Source organism: Bos mutus, chromosome 29 (genome assembly GCF_027580195.1).
Source record: "Bos mutus isolate GX-2022 chromosome 29, NWIPB_WYAK_1.1, whole genome shotgun sequence".
NCBI lineage: Eukaryota > Metazoa > Chordata > Mammalia > Artiodactyla > Bovidae > Bos > Bos mutus.
The window spans coordinates 19,383,013-19,404,704 of record NC_091645.1 but is presented as its reverse complement, the minus strand read 5'-3'; the positions used below and the strand labels follow the sequence as shown (position 1 = coordinate 19,404,704).

Here is a 21,692-nt window from a genome sequence, read left to right as displayed (position 1 = left end):
TATCTCTTGAAAGACTGAATGGAAGAGGAGAAAGATATAGTGAAGAAATTATATGTATGAAAACACATAATACAAAATAAAATGACCTCACTTTAAATGGGTATGATAGTATGCTGTTTTTTTCACAGCATCCCATTATTAAAAGTGGAGACAGATTTTTTTTTAATAAAATGAATAAATTATAATCTTAAATAATTTATCTGAATATAATATACATTCCAAATTAATAGCTTACATTTGTGATGTACTTCACACACAGGAAGAATTCCTGTTTGTTGGCTTGTTATTCAATTTAGCTTTTGAATCATTAGTACAAAAGCAGCATACTACAGTATATTTGGCATCAGACACTTTGGTACCAAAACTTGCTTCTAGTCCCTTGTTTATTTTGTTTCCTCTTTTGTGAAATGTGGTTAATACTATTTAACCTCTGAAGGTTGATAAAATTTTTGAGGTAATGTATGGGAATCTATATGCATCTTCCACAATGTAGACATTATAAAGATATATTTTTCATTAGATGATAACAAAGAATAAGAAGAAAACAGACTAATATTAGATAAGAGAATATATGTGAGTACAAGAAATACCTATAAATACAGTAAACAAAAGTAAGTATTTTCTCCTTTCCTCATGCTCATTCCTCAACTGTTTGAGGTGTCTATTAATTTCTATGATTAATCAGCAAAAGCCAACTGTGTGGTTTTGAGGACTATTTCTCATCCAGGATTTTAACAGATGCACGTATATATTGACTTGATGATCTCTGCCTAAGAAAGGCACGATTCAGATAACCATAATTTCTTCTCAATCTTTCAAATTGATAATTACATAAGATAGTATGATCTGGACCCATCACTCCTAGGAGTTATCATTTCTTAAAAAAACTTAGTATATACAAAGACAAAATAGATTCATAGTAACTTACAAAAGGTTTTACCCTCATGAAGTCAGTAATGAAAAATGACACCCTTCTAGACCATATCTCAAAGCAGTGTATTCATTGCCAGTTTGTATAGATCACAGAAACTCCTCAATGAGTGTAAGAAAGGAAGCACCTGACATCCATCTTTCATGATGGCAAACATTTTTACTTTTAATAATAAATAATAAACTAGTTGTTCATACTCTTATTATATATCTCATTTATATAACTTGCATTATAGTGCTTTATCTGATATATATTTTGCAAATACTTATCAGTCATGACTTGAATTTTTATTCTCTTAATTGTTTGTATTGAAAAGCAAGATGTTTAAATTGTCTAATTCATCAATTTTTATTTGGTCATGGTGAAAAAAATTTCCAGATACTTTTCCCCATGTTTTAGAGTTTTTAGGTAGGTAGTTTAGAGTTAGGACATGTTAGTTAGGGTCTAAAAAGCTAAATGGAGTTTCAGGAAAGTAGCTTGAGGCTCCTATCGTGATTCCCAAGATTAAAGAACAAAAATATATAAAAAGATATTTGGGCATTAAAGATGATTTGCCTGTGGCAACTGTCCAATCTATAATGGTAAATACTGAATAGGTGGAAAAATCACTCCTCTTCTCTGCCTCCAGTTATTTTTTTCAATTTTTCTTTGATATCAAATCTATATGCACAATACTAGTTCCATTTTATATTTAAGAAGTTATTTTCTTAGTAATATGAATGGCATAGTGAGTTATATATGAGATTGATCTGGCATAAAATTGCTTAATTTCATCAGCATTATCCTCAGACCTGCACTCAAATTTATGAGGAGGCAAAATATAATACATGTGAAGTTTGTTGATTCATATCAAAGATTCTTTGGAATATTGTTGCCCAGAAATAAAAGATAAAATTTGATGACTATCAAAAGCAATATGTTCATGGTTCAGTGAATCACAGAAAGGCTGAATGAATTCCAAAGGTTTTTGAAATAATTTCTGAGTGAAATCTAAAACATGAGATTATAGAATTTGAAAGCAATTTGAGGAAAAAAAAAATCATAGATTACTGATATTTAGCAAATATCTTTCTACTTACTGAAACCATTAATAAAATAGTACCATAATTTTACGTAAAAAATGTTGAATTACACCTACCAATTTGAAAAGATATTGGGAATAGAATTTAAGAAAGGAGCAATGCAAAATGTGTATCAGTTCAGTTCAGTCTCTCAGTTGTGTCCGACTCTTTGCGACCCCCTGGACTTCTGTACACCAGGCTTCCTTCTCCATCACTAACTTCTTGAGCCTGTTCAAACTCATGTCCATCAAGTTGATGACTCCATCCAACCATCTCATCCTCTCTTATTCCCTTCTCCTCCTGCCTTTAATCTTTCCCAGCATCAGGGTCTTTTCTAATGAGTCAGTTCTTCGCATCAGGCGGCCAAAGTATTGGAGCTTCAGCATCAGTCCTTCCTATTAATATTCAGGGCTGCTTTCCTTTAGGATGGACTGCTTGGATTTCCTTCCTGTCCAAGGGACTCTCAAGAGTCTTCTCCAACACCACAGTTCAAAAGCATCAGTTCTTTGGTGCTCAGCGTTCTTTATGGTCCATCTCTCACATCCGTACATGACTACTGGAAAAACCATAGCTTTGACTAGACAAGATGTATATAGAATACTAAAAATATGGCTTATATTATGTTGGAGGAGACTCTTGAGCGTCCCTTGGACTGCAAGGAGAACAAACCAGTCAATCCTAAAGGAAATCAGTCCTGAATATTCATTGGAAGGACCGATGCTAAAGCTCGAATACTTTGGCCACTTGATGCAAAGAGCCAGTTCACTGGAAAAGACCCTGGTGCTGGGAAAGATTGAGGACAAGAAGAGAAGGGATTAACAGAGGATGAGATGGTTGGATGGCATCACAGACACAATGGACATGAGTTTGAGCAAGCTCCAGGAGTTGATGATGGATACGGGTCACTAGGAGTTGGACACGACTAAGTGATTTCACTTTCAATTTTCACTTTCATGCATTGGAAAAGGAAATGGCAACCCACTCCAGTGTTCTTGCCTGGAGAATCCCAGGGACGGGGGAGCCTGGTGGGCTGCTGTCTATGTGGTCGCACAGAGTTGGACACGACTGAAGAGACTTAGCAGCAGCAGCAGGGAAGCCTGACATGCTGCAGCCCTGAGGGGGTCACAAAGAGTCAGACACGACTGAGTGACTGACAACAATATATTGTAAGTTAGGAAATATAATCAGATGTTATTTTGCTTACTCTAGTACATTAACTGGAAAGCACCCAAGAAATCATAAATTCCATTATCTTGAAAAGATATTAAAAATAATCTACTCTAAAATTCTTATTTTACCGAAGGAATTTGAGCTCAAACAGTAAGTGGACAAGATCATGCAGCAACTCTGACCCAAAGGTCGATAATCTCTCTTGGAGTAATTTTTCAGAGAGTTTTAGTGATTAACCAAAATATTATGGTTAAGTTTTCTAGAGAAGGAAATGAGATTTCATTGTGGTTTTAATTGCTTTACTTGATAATTATTGGTGTTGATCGTGTTCCCATAAGCTGATTTGTCATTTGTGCATCAGCTTATTCAGTTCTTTCTGCCCTTTTAAAAAACTGGTTGCTCACACTCTTATTGTTGAGTTTATTTCATTTATATACATTGCATTCAAGTTCTGTATCTGATATATATCTTGCAAATACTTCTTATCAGTTATTGAAAAGGAAAATGTTTACCTTGATAGTCCAATTCATCAATTGTTTTTATGTTTGGACGTTTTAGTCTTACCTGAGAAATTTTTGCCTTTCTCAAGGTCATAAAAATTATCTTCCAGAAGTTCTATACTTTTATATTTTACATTTAGGTCTATAATTCATTTCAAATTAGCTCTTGTGAATGGTGTAAAGAAAAGGTCAAACATAATTTTACATACATATTTACATAATCTTCAATTCCTTTATCACCATTTGTTGAAATTATTTTTTACACATTGAATTGCGGTTTTATCTTTTTCAAAAACAAAATGTCTGTGTATGTTTTCAGTTGACTTTGTATGCTTGAGTAGATTTCTGGATTCTCTTCCCTTTTATTTCAGTAGGTGTCTATTCTTTTGCTAATACAACACGGTCTTTATTATTGTAGCTTTAGAGTTAGTCTGGAAATCACACAGCATAAGTCCTGCCACTCCAGTGTTTTTTTAAAAGATTGTTTCAGTATAGTTTTTAGGGGTGGTTTAATAAATTTACAAAAAAAAAAAAAAAAAAAACCTTATAAGAATGCTAACCTGATTTGCATTTTATCTATAAATTAATATGGGGAGCACAGATATCATAAGACTATTGAATATTTCCATTCAACAGAATTTAATGTTTCAATTAATAGACATGATATGTTTTTCCACTAATTTAGAATTTCTGTCAGTAATGTTGTATAGTTTACCAAAAGATTTTTCACATTTTTCATTTTTTTCAAAGTTTTACGTGATTTTTTTTCTTTTTTTACACTCTTCTTCCATTATTCACAACCATGTTGTTATTTTTAATGCTGTTCTATAGGCATCTGGGACCATTCATGTCTTTTCAGAGATTTTTTTCCTCACAGCTTTTCAGAATCGATAATTTCTGTTGATATCACTTCATTCATATTTAGTAGATCTTTCTCATGTCATTTTCATTTGATACATCCAGTGAATTATTTTTCTAGAATTTCCATTTGATTCTTTTTTATAATACAGTTTTTCTGCTAAGATTATCCCTTCATTAATCAACAACATTACCTTTAATTTTTTGATAGTATTTCCAATGACTGGCCTTACAGTATTTTCCTATTATATCCAACTTATGAGCCATCTAGATTTTGGCTACCATCATCAACTTTGGGTCATACATTTCATTTCTTTGAATACTGGTAAGATCTTATTTTGTGCTGGACATTGTCATTTATGTGTTACAGAGATTCTGTATTTTATCTTCTTCTGAACATAATTAAGTTTTGTCCAATAATACAGTTAAACACTGATATTTAACTTGATGTAGAGTTGGCTTTATATTTTGTTATTGCAGATATATGAAGAGTCCATGATAAAACTTAAGTCCTCTCACTTGACTGAGCTAAATCTCCAAAAATTTCCCACAGTCTCACCTCCCAGAATTGTATCTAGATTTTGATTTAGACTTTAAGACAAGCCTAAAGTAGACTTTATAATACAAAAGGACTCAGAAGACTTTTCCTATAAATTCTCATACAGTGAATATTTTAGTCATTGCAAACTTATATGGTCTCTATCACAACTACTCAGTTCCGCCATGGTAGCACAAAAACAACTACATCATACATAAATAAATGAAGGTGGTTGTGTTCCAATAAAACTTTATTTACTGACACAGGCAGTAGGCCAGATTTGGAATTTGGGCTGTAGTTTGCCAGCCATTTCCCTAGTGAAAGGCTATTAATCTAAAGGCTGTCACTTTGATGCCTGTGGTGTTAATAAGGTTTATGAATGTCTAGAGAATGTTCACATCCTTCTGCAATGCTCAGTCTCTACTGTCTCTGTTCTGCTGTCAGCCATATAACAGTTACTTTGTGGTTAGCCTTGTGTAATATGTTGCTCTGTGTAAGTGCAGCCCAACTCTCAGCCAGGGAATTGCAGGAACATTCCTCAACTAACTGACTTTAGGAGGCCCTGTCCTGTTATCCTCGCTTTTCTCTGATGCCCTGCCCCAGATACTCCAGGCATTTAATTTGCTCCAAACTCTGGTATCTGCCTCCAGAGTTGAGTGCAGCTACAGTGATCTGTGTGGACTCAGTCCTTGGCCCTTCAGTCAGGAAACTGTCCTCAGGTAGAAATCCATAGTCATGAGTGTTACCTACTGAGTTTCCCATATGTCAGGTTTTACAGGCTGGCATAATTAGCTTGTCATTGTTTATGGAAGGAGGACTAGTTCAAAACCAGCTACTGGTCAAGAAGCAGACATTTTGAATCATTTTATTTTTAAATAACAAAAATATAAATACATAATCATTTAATTAATAAAAATGAGTGTTATTTACTCACAGTAATTGAAAGTACAAGGTTCATTTACCTTCAGATGTGGTTTGATTGTGAAATTTTATAAGTCAACAGAATTTGTGTGTGTGTATATCCTGTTTTGTATTTTTGTACATATACAAAAATATATATATTACTATTTTATATGCTTTGCTTTCTTCTATAGGATGGTTTTAACCTTATGTTGTTCTCTCTTGTTTTATAAATAATGCCTATTAAGCTTAGACTTAAATATCCTCATTATGCTATCCAGAGAAAGAGAATATACTTTTTATCCATTCAAAGGCAGAAAGGCAGCTTTCATTACAGAATACACCAGTAAATATCTTCTTGTCTCTGGCCTGACATTAATTAGATGTCTAAACCCACTACAGCTTCCCTGATAGCTCAGTTGTAAAGAATCTGCCTGCAATGCAGAAGACCCTGGTTTGATTCTTGGGTCGGGAAGATCCCCTGGAGAAGGGATAGGCTACCCACTCCAGTATTCTTGGGCTTCCCTTGTGGCTCAACTGGTAAAGAATCCGCATGCATTGTGTGAGACCTGGGTTCAATCTCTGGGTTGGGAAGATCCCCTAGAGAAGGGAAAGGCTACCCATTCCAGTATTCTGGCCTAGAGAATTCCACGAACTGTATAGTCCATGGAGTCGCAAAGAGTTGGACATGACTGAGCGACTTTCACTTAAACCCACTACAGTCATTTGGCTAGGGAGTTGAGACAGAGTATTTGTTTTCTTTAAGAAATCATCTCCTCATCTCTGGAACTGAGTGTTGAGATATGTAAGCCTAAAATGTATGGCTGATGTCTATACACATACACATAATGGCACTAAGATACTTACAAAATTTAATTTTGAGAAAAAAATATGTCTGCTCTTATTTCTCGGTAAAGACTTTACTGAACATTTTAATTTTTTATATATTAACATTTACTTTTAATAGTGCTTTAACCAGATGTTATGCTAAGCTATACCTGTGTAACTTGAGATCTAAATTTGGTCCTTTTACATATATTAGTCATTCAATTCCAAGTCTCTTATAATTACTCCCAAGTATTAATGTTGAAGTGAGCAGGAGTAGCATCAAAGAATGATGGCCAAACATAATCTTGGTGCTACAACTTTATACTTTTATGACAGTTAGTAGAAGCAAGTAGAGCTTGTTGACTTGCTACCTCTTTAACTCAGTGGTAAACTGGAAGGTAGAGATGATGGTGATGATGTTTTGTTCTGTGTTATATCTCTTTAGTACTATCCACAGCTTCTATGTTAGTGCTGCTGAGCAGGGTGCATACACTTCATATATATACACTAATAGATGCATTGACAGAGAAGGTAATGGCACCCCACTCCAGTGTTCTTGCCTGGAAAATCCCATGGATGGAGGACCTGGTGGGCTGCCGTCTATGGGGTCGCACAGAGTCGGACATGACTGAAGTAACATAGCAGCAGCAGCAGCAGCAGAGGCATTGAATGATACATAAAAAAGCAATCTTATTATTAACCATTCACCAAAATACCAAGTACACCCTACTGAGCATTTGAAAACATCTCTTTTATGAATTTATTATACACATTGGACAGGACTGGAAAAGGTCAGTTTTCATTCCAATCATGGCGGCCCACCAGGCTCCCCTATCCCTGGGATTCTCCAGGCAAGAACACTGGAGTGGGCCACCATTTCCTTCTCCAATGCATGAAAGTGAAAAGTGAAAGGGAAGTCGCTCAAGTTGTGTCCAACTCTTAGCGACCCCATGGACTGCAGCCTACCAGGCTCCTCCATCCATGGGATTATCCAGGCAAGAGTACTGGAGTGGGTCACCATTGCCTTCTCTGAATCCCAAAGAAAGGCAATGCCAAAGAATGCTCAAACTACTGCACAATTGCACTCATCTCACACACTAGTTCAGTTCAGGTGCTCAGTCATGTCCTGCAGCTGGCCAGGCCTCCCTGTCCATCACCAACTCCCAGAGTTCACCCAAACCCATGTCCATCGAGTCAGTGATGCCATCGAACCATCTCATCCTCTGTCATCCCCTTCTCCTCCTGCCCTCAATCTTTCCCAGCATCAGGGTCTTTTCAAATGAGTCAGCTCTTCGCATCAGGTGGCCAAAGTATTGGAGTTTCAGCTTCAACATCATTCCTTCCAATGAACACCCAGTACTGATCTCCTTTAGGATGGACTGGTTGGATCTCTTTGCAGTCCAAGGGACTCTCAAGTCTTTCCAACACCACAGTTCAAAAGCATCAATTCTTCGGCACTCAGATTTCTTTATACTCCAACTCTCACATCCATATATGACCATTGCAAAAACCATAGCCTTGACTAGAAGGACCTTTGTTAGCAAAGTAATGTCTCTGCTTTTTAATATGCTGTCTAGGTTGGTCATAACTTTCCTTCCAAAGAGTAATCATCTTTTAATTTCATGGCTGCAGTCACCATCTGCAGTGATTTTGGAGCCCCCCAAAATAAAGTCAGCCACTGTTTCCACTGTTTCCCGATCTATTTGCCATGAAGTGATGGGACCGGATGCCATGATCTTCGTTTTCTGAGTGTTGAACTTTAACCCAACTTTTTCACTCTCCTCTTTCACTTTCATCAAGAGGCTTTTGAGTTCTTCTTCACTTTCTACCATAAGGGTGGTGTCATCTAGATATCTGAGGTTATTGATATTTCTCCCTGCAATCTTGATTCCAGCTTGTGCTTCCTTGAGTCCAGCATTTCTCATGATGTATTCTGCATATAAGTTAAATAAGCAGGTTGACAGTATACAGCCTTGACGTACTCCTTTTCCTATTTGGAACCAGTCTGTTGCTCCATGTCCAGTTCTAACTGTTGCTTCCTGACCTGCATACAGGTTTCTCAAGAGGCAGATCAGGTGGTCTGGTATTCCCATAATTTTCAGAATTTTCCACAGTTTATTGTGATCCACACAGTCAAAGGCTTTGGCATAGTCAATAAAGCAGAAATAGATGTTTTTTCTGGAACTCTCTTGCTTTTTCAATAATCCAGCGGATGTTGGCAATTTGATCTCTGGTTCCTCTGCCTTTTCTAAAACCAGCTTAAACATCTGGAAGTTCATAGTCCATGTAGTAAAGTAACGCGTGTGAGATGAGTGCAGTAGTGCGGTATTATATACGTATACACAGTATAATACACGCAAGTAAAGTAATGCTTAAAATTCTCCAAGCCCGGCTTCAGCAATACTTGAACTGTGAACTTCCAGATGTTCAAGCTGGTTTTAGAAAAGCAGAGGAACAAGACATCAAATTGCCAACATCCGTTGGATCATCCGTTTGTTATAACTTGTATTAGAACCTGTTGCTTGGAAAAACCTGCCCCATCTGTGTCTCTGGTATGTTTACTCTCTCTGATATGGGCAATTTTGGAGGCAACAATTTGTTGCTGTCTTTTAAAATTAATTTATTTTAATTGGAGGCTAATTACTTTACAATATTGTAGTGGTTTTTGCCATACATTGACATGAATCAGCCATGGGTGTACATGTGTCCCCCATCCTGTACCCCGACTCCCGCCTCCCTCCCCATCCCATCCGTCAGCGTTGTCCGAGAGCACCCAGTTTTGAGTGCCCTGTTTCATGCATCAAACTTGGATTGTTTATCTATTTCACATATGGTAATATACGTTTCAATACTATTTTCTCAAATCATCCCACCCTTGCCTTTCCCACAGAGTCCAAAAGTCTGCTTTTATATCTGTGTCTCTTTTGCTCTTTTGCATATAGCGTCATTGTTACCATTTTTAGAAATTCCATATATATGCGTTAATATGCTGTATTGGTGGTTTTCTTTCTGACTTCACTGCGTATAATAGGCTTCGGTTTCATGCACCTCATTAGAACTAATTCAAATGTGTTCTTTTTAATAGCTGACTAATACTCCCTTGTGTATATATACCACAGCTTTCTTATCCATTTGTCTGCTGATGGACATCTAGGTCCTAGCAATTGTAAACAGTGCTGCGATGAACATTGGGGTACACATGTCTCTTTCAATTCTGGTTTCCTTGGTGTGTATGCCCTGCAGTGGGATTGTTGGGTCATGTGGCAGTTCTATTTCCAGTTTTTTAAGGAATGCCCACACTGTTCTCCATAGTGCCTGTACTAGTTTGCATTCCCACCAACAGTATAAAAGGGTTCCCTTTTCTCCATACCCTCTCCCACATTTACTGTTTGTAGACTTTTTGATAGCAACCATTCTGACTGGTGTGAGATGGTACCTCATAGTGGTTTTGATTTGCATTTCTCTGAGTGATGTTGAGCATCTTTTCATGTGTTTGTTAGCCATCTGTATGTCTTCTTTGAAGAAATGTCTGTTTAGTTCTTTGGGCTATTTTTTAATTGGGTTGTTTATTTTTCTGGTATTGATCTGCATGAGCTTCTTGCATAGTTTTGAGATTAATTCTTTGTCAGTTGCTTTGTTTGCTATTATTTTCTCCCATTCTGAAGGCTGTCTTTTCACCTTGCTTATAGTTGCCTTCATTGTGCAAAGGCTTTTATGTTTAATTAGGTCCCATTTGTTTATTTTTGCTTTTATTTCCATTACTCTGGGAGGTGGGTCACAGAGGATCCTGCTGTGATTTATGTCAGACAGTGTTTTGCCTATGGTTTCCTCTAGGAATTTTATAGTTTCTGGTCTTATATATAGATCTTTACTCCGTTTTGAGTTTATTTTTGTGTATGGTGTTAGAAAGTGTTCTAGTTTCATTCTTTTACAGATGGTTGACCAGTTTTCCCAGCACCACTTGTTAAAGAGATTATCTTTCCTCCATTGTATATTCTTGCTTTCTTTGTCAAAGATAAGGCATCCATAGGTGTGTGGATTTATCTCTGGGCTTTCTATTTTGTTCCATTGATCTATATTTCTGTCTTTGTGCCAATACCATACTGTCTTGATGACTGTGGCTTTGTAGTAGAGCCTGAAGTCAGGCAGGTTGATTCCTCCAGTTCCATTCTTCTTTCTCAATATTGCTTTGGCTATTTGAGGTTTTTTGAATTTCAATACAAATTGTGAAATTATTTGTTCTCATTCTGTGAAAAATCCTGTTACCTTGATAGGGATTGCATTGAATCTATAGATTGCTTTGGGCAGTATACTCATTTTCACTGTATTGATTCTTCTGATCCATGAACATGGTATATTTCTCCATCTATTGGTGTCCTCTTTGATTTCTTTCACCAGTGTTTTATAGTTTTCTGTATATAGATCTTTTGTGTCTTTAGGTAAATGTATTCCTAAGTATTGTATTCTTTTCTTTGCAATGGTGAGAGGAATTGTTTCCTTAATTTCTCTGTTTTCTCATAGTAGTGTATAGGAATCCAAGAGATTTCTGTCTGTTAATTTTATATCGTGCAATTTTACTATATTCGTTGATTAGCTCTAAATATATTCTGGTGTTGTCTTTAGGGTTTTTATGTAGAGGATCATGTCATCTGCAAACAGTGAGAGTTTTACTTCTTCTATTCCAATCTGGATTTCTTTTATTTCTTTTTCTTCTCTGATTGCTGTGGCTTAAACTTCCAACACTATGTTGAATAGTAGTGATGAGAGAGGGCACCCTTGTCTTGACTTAAGGGGAAATGCTTTCAATTTTTCACCGTTGAAGATAATGTTTGCTGTGGGTTTATCATATATGGCTTTTATTATGTTGAGGTATGTTCCCTCTATGCCTGATTTCTGGAGAGTTTTTATCATAAACGGATGTTGAATTTTGTCAAAGGCTTTCTCTGCATCTATTGAGATAATCATATGGTTTTTATCTTTCAATTTGTTAATGTGGTATATCACATTGATTGATTTGTGAATATTGAAGAATCCTTGCATCCCTGGGATAAAGCCCACTTGGTCATGATGTATTATCTTTTTAAATGTTGTTGGATTTTGTTTGCTAGAATTTTGTTGAGGATTTTTGCATCTGTGTTTATCAGCGATATTGGCCTGTAGTTTTCTTTTTATCAATTTGTTTTTAATACCTGGCTGCCAGAAGTCTTGGAGCAAATTTGCAGCACAACCTGGACAAATGGATAGAGCTCCATAGGCCCCACGACCAATGCCTCCTTTTGCTCTCACTACTCATAATCTACCTTCACATCCCATTCATAAGACACACACATGTGTTTTCCATAGACCTTGATTTATGTTTAAGATTCTAATGCATTTAGTGTTAAAGTTGTTTCCGGTTCTTTTGAGTTGTAAATACTTTCATACTCCACAAACCTCAGGGAAATTCAACCAAAAATTAAAAAGAAGGTAACTGGATCTTCTTACCTAGAGGGAAGGAAGTGGGGAAGGATTAATATAATCCTTGTCCCAGTGAGTTTCCAGAAATATTGAATTATACACATGATGTATGAATAATGAATTAGAACCTTGCAGATGTGTGTATTTGCCAAAATTTTGTAAAATGGTTCATTGAAATCTCAGATAAAATGCATCTCCCTAACATCATGTCCTTTCTGTTTCTTTCATTCAGTATGACTATGCATGCCTGTTTCTTTGAAGAAAAAAAAATATGATTTTTGCTGTAAAACTCATTTCATCCTTATAATCTTACCCAATTTAAGGTAGATCCTTGAGAAAAACAGCTAGGAACAGTTCCAGACTTAAGAGGCTGGATGGCAGAGCCAAACCAGGTTCCAGTATTTTGTGGTCTATACAAACTCGAGTTGTGGAGCATCATAATTTTTAAGTAAATTAAGAATTATTATATGGACTCTAGCCTCTTGTGTACAAAATCTCAAATGAGAAAATATATAAAAATTAACTGTTACAGTTTCGTTTGGTGTTAGTCTTATGAGGAGAACACTGTGACTTCTCAGGCCACTATGAAAAACCCCTCCACTGTTCTTTGCTGCAGCTTATACACACTCTTAGCTTAGCAGTTAAAGTCTTATGATTTCACTTTACCTGCTTGCTACCTCATATGTATTTTCAACCTCTGTATGTAGATGATTTTTCCTTCTTAGTCTGAGAAAAGATTAATCACTTCATAGATACTTATTCAATGGACTGGATGTAAGTGAAAGCTACTCTAGATTCATGACTACCTCCCCTTAAGTAATCCTACCTGGTTTTTTTTTCATGGGAGTTAAATTGAGAAAATAAATGACTTACAACAGATAAAATTCACTGTCTGATAAATTCTGCTGCCTTTCATAAGTCTTCTGATGATTTAAAACTCACAGAACTGTATTTATTTCCTATAGTTTTGTAAATACTACCTATGATCTAATCCAGTAGCTGATCTTTTCAAAACTAAGACCAAAGTATGATAATATGAGTCAGTACCTGCAATCCTATGAATACTTTTCTTAATATTTTTCTAACCTTTTGTCTCCCAAGATCTCTTGGGTAGATTTTACCAAGTTCAATGAGTTCTTAGTAGAAGTAAATACTTGAAATCCTGAGAACTCATGGCAATAAGCTTTTGAAGGCATATGGTTTTTCTGTTGGAATTCATCCCACCTGCTCTGAAACAGGGTCCCTGAATCACCATATCACTGTCCACCCTGAATTCATCCTTCAGTGAGAGTGTGGATGACAGGATTTGGGCTGAAACCTACACCTAGAGGGGGAGGGATGGAGGCAGGAGGACTTATATCTATGCAGACCCCCTCCAGACTGCAGATAATGAATGACAGCATCATGAGGAGGATAGCTGCCCACCAAAGGGGTCCCTAAGAAAGAAAACATCATGAGGTGCATTGTCGGAGTAATAAGGAGTTCAAACCACAGGGGATTTCTGGGTGGCTGGTGACCAAGACGGTTGACTGGCACTGAGGCTGGTGCTGACACTCTTGCCCTCATCACACACAAGTTCCAGGGACCTCTCCTAGAGCCTACAGCCATAGTGGGGTGTGGGATGAGCACTGTCCCACTAAGGCCCAGTCACTGCCCCTCTTGTGTCTTCCCTAACTTCTGTCATAGGCTTGAAACTGGGAATGGATGGAAGGGCAACTCTTCTTCCTTCCTTTGGGACTCAGTCCCAGGGACAGAAGCTAGCTCTGGCAGGGCCCATGGTAGCAGGCACCGTCAGAGAGCAAGTCTGGAGTGCTCTGTGGTTGAGGAATGTGGCTGGAACCAGGGCAGCAACGATTCAGGGCCAGCAGAGTGGCCCAAGCCCAGGCCAGGATTGCAAGACTGACTCTTATAGTCCCAAAGCCCTCCTGATGTGGGGTCAGGTGATCAGAAAGAGGAGGACATGGTCAAAAGAGAGTCTAGTATTCAGAGTGTCAGAGTGTCCACTCACTTGTAGGTGCCTCAAATTGGAAACAACTCTCTTCATCCCCTCTCTCTCACTTGCTCTCTTACTCAGAATGATTTATTTTTAAACAGTATTAGATGTTTAGAAGCGCTCGTGTATATTTTATGTACATGATAGCCAGGACATGGAAGCAACCTAGATGTCCATCAGCAGATGAATGGATAAGAAAGCTATGGTACATATACACAATGGAGTATTACTCAGCCATTAAAAAGAATACATTTGAATCAGTCCTAATGAGGTGGATGAAACTGGAGCCTATTATACAGAGTGAAGTAAGCCAGAAGGAAAAACACCTATACAGTATACTAAGGCATATATATGGAACTTAGAAAGATGGTAACAATAACCCTGTGTACGAGACAGCAAAAGAGACACAGATGTATAGAACAGTCTTATGGACTCTGTGGGAGAGGGAGAGGGTGGGAAGATTTGGGAGAATGGCATTGAAACACGTATAATATCATGTATGAAATGAGATGCCAGTCCAGGTTCGATGCACGATACTGGATGCTTGGGGCTAGTGCACTGGGACGACCCAAAGGGATGGTATGGGGAGGGAGGAGAGGAGGGTTCAGGATGGGGAACACATGTATGCCTGTGGCGGATTCATTTTGATATTTGGCAAAACTAATACAATTATGTAAAGTTTAAAAATAAAATTAAAAAAAAAAAAAGAACTGAATAGGAGAAAAAAAAATAGCACACATCAGTTTAGGGGATGAAAACTATGCATGCACCTAAAGAATGTATATAGGTTTTCATAATCAATAAAAATATCCTCACCCTCTTCTCCTGACTAGGGCTCACTCTAGGGAAAAAGAAGAAAGGTTAATTAAGGACAGAGGTGCAGGGTGCTATTTCCCAGACTGTGAGGGAGAGAAACAAAGAGCAACAGACAAATAGGCACTTTGCTGGTTGGCTATACAAAGCCTTGCTCCAGGCCCAGCATCATAGTGCCCAGGATGGAGATCCAGAGTGGGGATGTCCTGGTCACTGCAGAAGTGATAAGCCCCCTCTTCTGATTTCTCCCAAGTGAACTCAACCCCCTTGCCTCACAAGAACATCAGAGCAAGCCTTGCTCCTTCCAGTTTTAAAGGATTTTCATTGGCTAAAATGTAAGAGATGGGCAAAAGTGAGAGGTAGAGAGAGGCTCTGAGGATGAGGGATTTGGGCCCGTCTGCAGGCCCTTTGTGGAGAAGGCAATGACAGCCCATTCCAGTACTCTTGCCTGGAAAATCCCATGGATGGAGGAGCCTGGTAGGCTGCGGTCCATGCAGTCGCTAAGAGTTGGACACGACTGAGAGATTTCACTTTCACTTTCATGCCTTGGAGAAGGAAATGGCAACCCACTCCAGTGTTCTTGCCTGGAGAATACCAGGGACGGGGGAGCCTGGTGGGCTGCCATCTATGGGGTCGCACAGAGTTGGACACGACTGAAGTGACTTAGCAGCAGCAGCAGGCCCTTTGTGAGCCTGCAGAGCAGCTTCTCATCAGTAGGTAACTAGTATATACAGTAATTAGCAGTTGGTGGAGGCAGGACTTGAGAACAGGTCTTCCAAATCTGAGTCTCTTTTAACAATATAGTTGTGATATTTGCAAAGATACAGGTATGTGGTAGGATAGAATTGTATTGGTGTAATAGCAATGGTGTAATAGATGGCACCCCACTCCACTACTCTCGCCTGGAAAATCCCATGGACGGAGGAGCCTGGTGGGCTGCAGCCCATGGGGTCGCGAAGAGTCAAACACGACTGAAGCGACTTAGCAGCAATACTAAAAAAGAAAAAAGAAAAAAAATTAAGTGAATACTATTGTATTAGTCTTCTCAGGGCACCTTAACAAACTACCACAGAATGGGTGATGTAACAGAATCTGTTTTCTCATGGTTCTGCGATTAAGGTGCTGGCAGATTCAGTTTCTAGTGAGAGCTCTTTTTGGCTTGCAGATGGTGACTTCCCACTGATTCTTGCCTCTTTGTGATGATGGACAGAGATTTCTGGTATCTCTTCCTCTTCATATAAGGACACCAATTCTATGGGATTAGGGCCTCACCTTTATGACCTCATTTAACCTCAGTTACCTCCCTAAAGGCTTTATCCCCAAATACACTAAGAAGGTGTGTGGGAAGGGATGTAGAGCTTCAACATGAGTTTTAGGGATGGGTAAAATTTAGCCCATAACGACTAGAAACACAACTGATGGTTTTCTATCACAAATATTTTCAAAGACTTGAGCTGGAACTTTGCAACTATATGTTTTGATCCAGTGAAGCATTTAGTGCATATTCATCTGGAATAACATTTTCTGCAGCTTAAACAAATGACCACATAATAGGATATATTTAACCTGAATTCTAAATGAATTTCAATAGTTTTTTTTCTTTTTTTTTTTTTTAAATTCTCTGGCAGTGAATGACAGATATTTAAAGTGGAGAGGGAAGATTATAGAATTTACTAAAAAATATTTACCTCTCTCATTTTACAGGCCCAACAGCTTACTGATCTGGAACAAAAATTAGCTGTAGCAAAAAATGAACTGGAGAAAGCAGCTCTTGACCGGGTAAGTTGATTACACCCATGAGCCATCACTTCGGTCGTAGCAGATGAAGCTAGGGTGTACTCATTGTTTCCCTTGTTTCATCAGTGCAGTTCCAGATGCTGTGCTTGCAGATGGTTATAGATGGTTCTTATTTTTGATGCTCCAGTAAATATACTTAAGGTGGAGGCTCTGTGATGATTGTATGGTTTTATTTTTCACCTTACTGGTACACTTGTTCTATAACATAATAAATAGACATACTTTAAGGCATCAACAAAGATGCCATGTCTTAAATTTGCATGGCTGAGTTGTAAAGCAAATGGAAGTAGTCACTGATGGTTTTTATTTTGGAAATTTTAAGTTTCTGGAGGAAGAGACATCAAAGAATGTAGCTCTCTTAGCACCTCTGTTTATGCAAAAATAATGCAAGAGTAGCTAGCATTCTGTCTTTATAACAGCTTTATTGAAATAAAACTCACATACCATAAAGGTCACATTTTTAAAGTTCACAAAGTTGTACTTTCATCAGCATTAATTCCAAAAGGTTTTCTTTGCCTTCTTTTATCTTATTTCATCTACTTCATTTTATTTTTGTCAATGTATCATTGTGTTACAATTATATATGCTCAGAAAGAAACCACAATTCCTAACTGATACCTACCTTTGCCTATCAATGCTCTTCATATGAGACATATATGGAGAATAGGGCACGGGTATATAGAAAGAGAAATAAAAACATAGAGGGAGGAATTAGTCATAAAATTTAGAATTATGGTTCTGTTGGTTTATATTTATGGTATTTGGCAAAATTTCTTAAGGCTTCCTTTCATTTTTAAATTAGCTATATAAAACTATAAGAAGTAAATATTCCTTTTTTTCTTTAGTTCACTTGAAAAGGGTAAAATGATTTTTGAAATTATTTCTCTGTTCACTTAGCATCCATTTATTGAACATCCAATGTAGTTTTATCTAAATTTTAGAACATATAACTAGCAAATGTTAATACAGGGAACTCTGAAAATTAAATCATAGTGTTTCAGACTTGGAAATACAAACACCCACATTGCTCTCAATCAGATGCATATAAAGTCTATGCTGAGGCAACAGGGCCAATTCTGGAATAATCTGCACTTAAACAACTTTTCAACGCATCCTTTGCCTGAAATCTATTCTTGATTAGATTGGAGTTAGCAATCACTCTAACAGTGGAAAAATAGACCCTCTCTTTATATCATATGGGGAATTGTTGGTTCATTTACACACAATAAAAATATTTCTAGACATATAAAGAGAGAATGCAATCTGATCAATATAAAGAAAACCTGATCAATCTGATCAATATAAAGATCAATATAAAGAAAACAAGAGACATGTCTCATTTTATATTTATCAAAGTACTTAATGTAATAGTTAATAATTTTAGGGAAGCCTGCCTACATTTTTGTAGACTAGTTCAAATATAATTCACCTTACCAAGATTCCAGCTTTAGGAATTGTTTTTTTTTTTTTTTTTTAACTTTAGGAAAGAAGTTTATACCAATTATGCTAATTTCTGACCATATCCAACTCATGCCGCATAATATTATTTTTAAAATGGGAACTGATTCTTTATGGAATTGATAGAATCAGAAAATCAGCAATATATATAATCAGAAAGTCCAACTAGATCATCTTTTTATATTTCCTTTCTTTGATATCCCTGACAAAATCTCTGCAGTATGTTTTACATTCTAAAGACACTGGATTTCCAAGACTCTGAGGCAGACTGGCCCCCTTCTTAGATTTAACAACTGTGACTGTTGGAATGTTCTTCATAACATTAAACTTTTCCTGTGATGTGACTTCAAATAACCCATTTAGTCAGTGAGTCACCCATTTAGTCAGTGAGTGTGACCACCATGTACCAGGTGCTATGAGAAACAGAAAACACTGCATCCCTCACAACTTTGTTGGGCACCAAAAATTAGGAAATAATTATATGTGGAGCCATAAAGTCAGAGAAACATGAAGAGTGAGTACGTATATTTTAAGTACATGTGTTATAAAAACTAGTGGTGTCACATGATAACATGCACAATTGATAATTTGTCCTGAGTCACAGAACTTGAAGATAAAATAATTTTCCCTCCTTTGTCTTATCCACTGTATGTCTTCCTCCTCCCCATTTCTACCACCACCACTATTTGCTTAGCTCTCACTAAGCCAGACTAGATTTGGGATGAGAGACTATATCCTGTAATATTTATTAAAGTTCTCCAGAGTCAGTCTGTGTTCAGATCATAACCCTTTCACCAAATGATTGTGTTCAAATCCCTCAAACTCTTTATACTTCACCATAAAATAGAATGATAATAAAATTCACTTTATAATGATGATGGGAAAATTATATACATCCGTAAAAGTAAAGTCCTGAGAATTCTTGGCACATGAAAAATACTCAGTAAGCATAGTAATTACTATTATTAGTAAATGAGAACCTAGAGAGACTGCTTCTTTGTGATAATTTTTCTCTTTAACCTTCAGTATCTTGTCACTCCATTTGCTACAGTGAACTATAAAAGCACTGCGTATTACCAGAGGTTGATTTCAACAAATCTCATGTAAGATACATATGAGACTCGTAAACTGTAGTCATAAAGACAGGTAGAAATGCTCGCTTACTTCAAAAATGGATACAAAAATACAGTTTAATGAAATTGCTCTTCACCTCTCTCCATCGTTTTTATATGAGACAAGACTTTTTAAAATTGTCTTCATGTGTCTAGTTCCAAAGAATATTATATCTGGGCCTCAAATAGCCTTAAATACCTAATAAATATTTTGAAAACAGTATCTTCACACTCTAACTTGTTTCTCATTTCATACTTCTCATGAAAGAAGTGTCAGATTACTATCCCAATAAAAGCAATAATAATCTTAAGATCCAAGAATCAATCTTTGTTTTCTAAACAATCAGTTATTTTATGGCAATATGTTATGGAACTTCCCCAATGGCTCAGAATGTAAAGAATTCACCTGCAATGCAGGAGACCCATTGATTCGATGAATGATAGTTAGCCTCAGCTACTGAAATGTAAAAATATCTTTATGGTGTGAAAAATCTCTCTCTCAAATTCTTATATTAGAAGTTTCTTTTGCATCTGATCCTCACAAAATTTGACCCAGGAAAGTATGCATTATTATATCATAGATGACACAGGTAGGTGATCTGCACAGACTTCCAGGACAAAATAGTAAAAGAACAAGAACTCTTCTTGCTACAGTGTATCTGGCACATGGCAAGAACATAATAAATTGTTACTGATTAAACAGGTAGATGAAGATCTAACTTCGTAAATTAACGTACATGCTATTCATCCTATGTAGAAGGGCCAAAGTATATAGAACAGAGAAATAAAACTGTCAAATGACCTTTTAGGATTCAGAGATAATTTCTTGGTGAAATAAAAGTAGGGGAAGGGGAAAGCCTTTGCATTCCCAGTCCTTCATGATTTTTCCAAAGACAACTGCCATTGGTGCACAAAGATCTCTCTGAGGATTTCACATCATGTAAATAAATGAAGACAGACATGAATATTACCTTGTGAATTTTTTAAAGGAGATACGAAATGAGGACACTGTTGTCTTTGCCATATGTATCTAGGCATCCCCACAAAAATGCATTTTTGAGAAAACTACTCATATACAGATGTGAAAAAAAATGGCTTCTAAGTCTCCCACCATCCTACAAACATATATATAAATAATAATTTCTTACAAGTTTTACATATGCTATAGCATAAGCACTAGTATTTTAACGTCCAAAATAATACATTTATATTACATAATATACAGGGTGAAATGAAAAATAGTTCGTTATTTTCTCTATAAAACTTATCCTCTGGAGATTTCCTTTATTTATATTTTAACAAATATTTCTTTATTTAGAAACCATTGATACTGCAAAAAAAAAAAAAAGATATTGGCCCAGCTGTATACCACAAAGAACACTGATTAATACTCTGTAATAACATAAGTGGAAAAAATTGATAATAGATACATATATATGTATAACTGAATCACTTTGCTGTACACCCAAAACTAACACAACATTGTTAATCAACTATGCTCCAATATATAATAAAAATTAAAATATATCAGCCCTCAAAGAAATTACATTGCAGTGTTGTGCAGTCACTCAGTCATGTCCAACTCTTTGCGACCCCATAGACTGTAGCACTCCAGGCTTCCCTTTCCTTCCCTATCTCCCGTAGTTTCCTTGAATTCATGTTCATTGAGTCAGTGTTGGTGTCTATCCATCTCATCCTCTGACTCCCTCTTCTCCTTTGGACTTTGATCTTTCCTAGCATCACGTCTCTTCCGATGAGTTGGCCCTTCGAATCAGATGGCCAAAGTATTGGAGCTTCAGCATTAGTCCTTCCAATGAATATGCAAGATTGATTTCCTTTAGGATTGACTGGTTTGATTTCCTTGCAGTCTAAGAGACTCTCAAGAGTCTTCCCCTGCACCACAGTTCAAAAGCATCAGTTCTTCAGCATTCAGCCTTCTTTATGGTCTAACTCTCTCATCTGTATGTGACTACTGGAAAAACCAGAGCTTTGACTATACAGACATTTGTCAGCAAAGTGATGTCCCTGCTTTTTACTATCATCTGTAGGTTTATCATAGCTTTCCTTCCAAGAGCAAGGGTCTTGAAATTTCATAGCTGCTATCACCATCCACAGTGATTTTTAAATCCAAGAAAATAAAATGTCATTGCTTCCACTGTTTCCCTTTCTATTTGTCATTAAGTAACCGGGATGCCATGATCTTAGTTTTTTGAATGTTGAGTTGTAAGCCAGCTTTTTCACTCTCCTCTTTCACCCTCATCAAGAGGCTCTTTAGT

The 21,692-nt window shown here is 36.9% G+C and overlaps 1 protein-coding gene across 2 annotated transcripts in view; it reads left to right on the top strand.

Moving 5' to 3' along the window:
• The window catches only part of LUZP2 (leucine zipper protein 2), a 525,872-nt gene that overhangs the window by 450,163 nt on the left and 54,017 nt on the right, over window positions 1-21,692 (top strand). For both annotated transcript variants that reach the window (XM_070364996.1, XM_070364995.1), the window contains exon 8: window positions 16,754-16,828. In XM_070364996.1, the coding sequence (XP_070221097.1) occupies window positions 16,754-16,828 (75 nt within the window). The remainder of the gene's footprint in view (window positions 1-16,753; window positions 16,829-21,692) is intronic.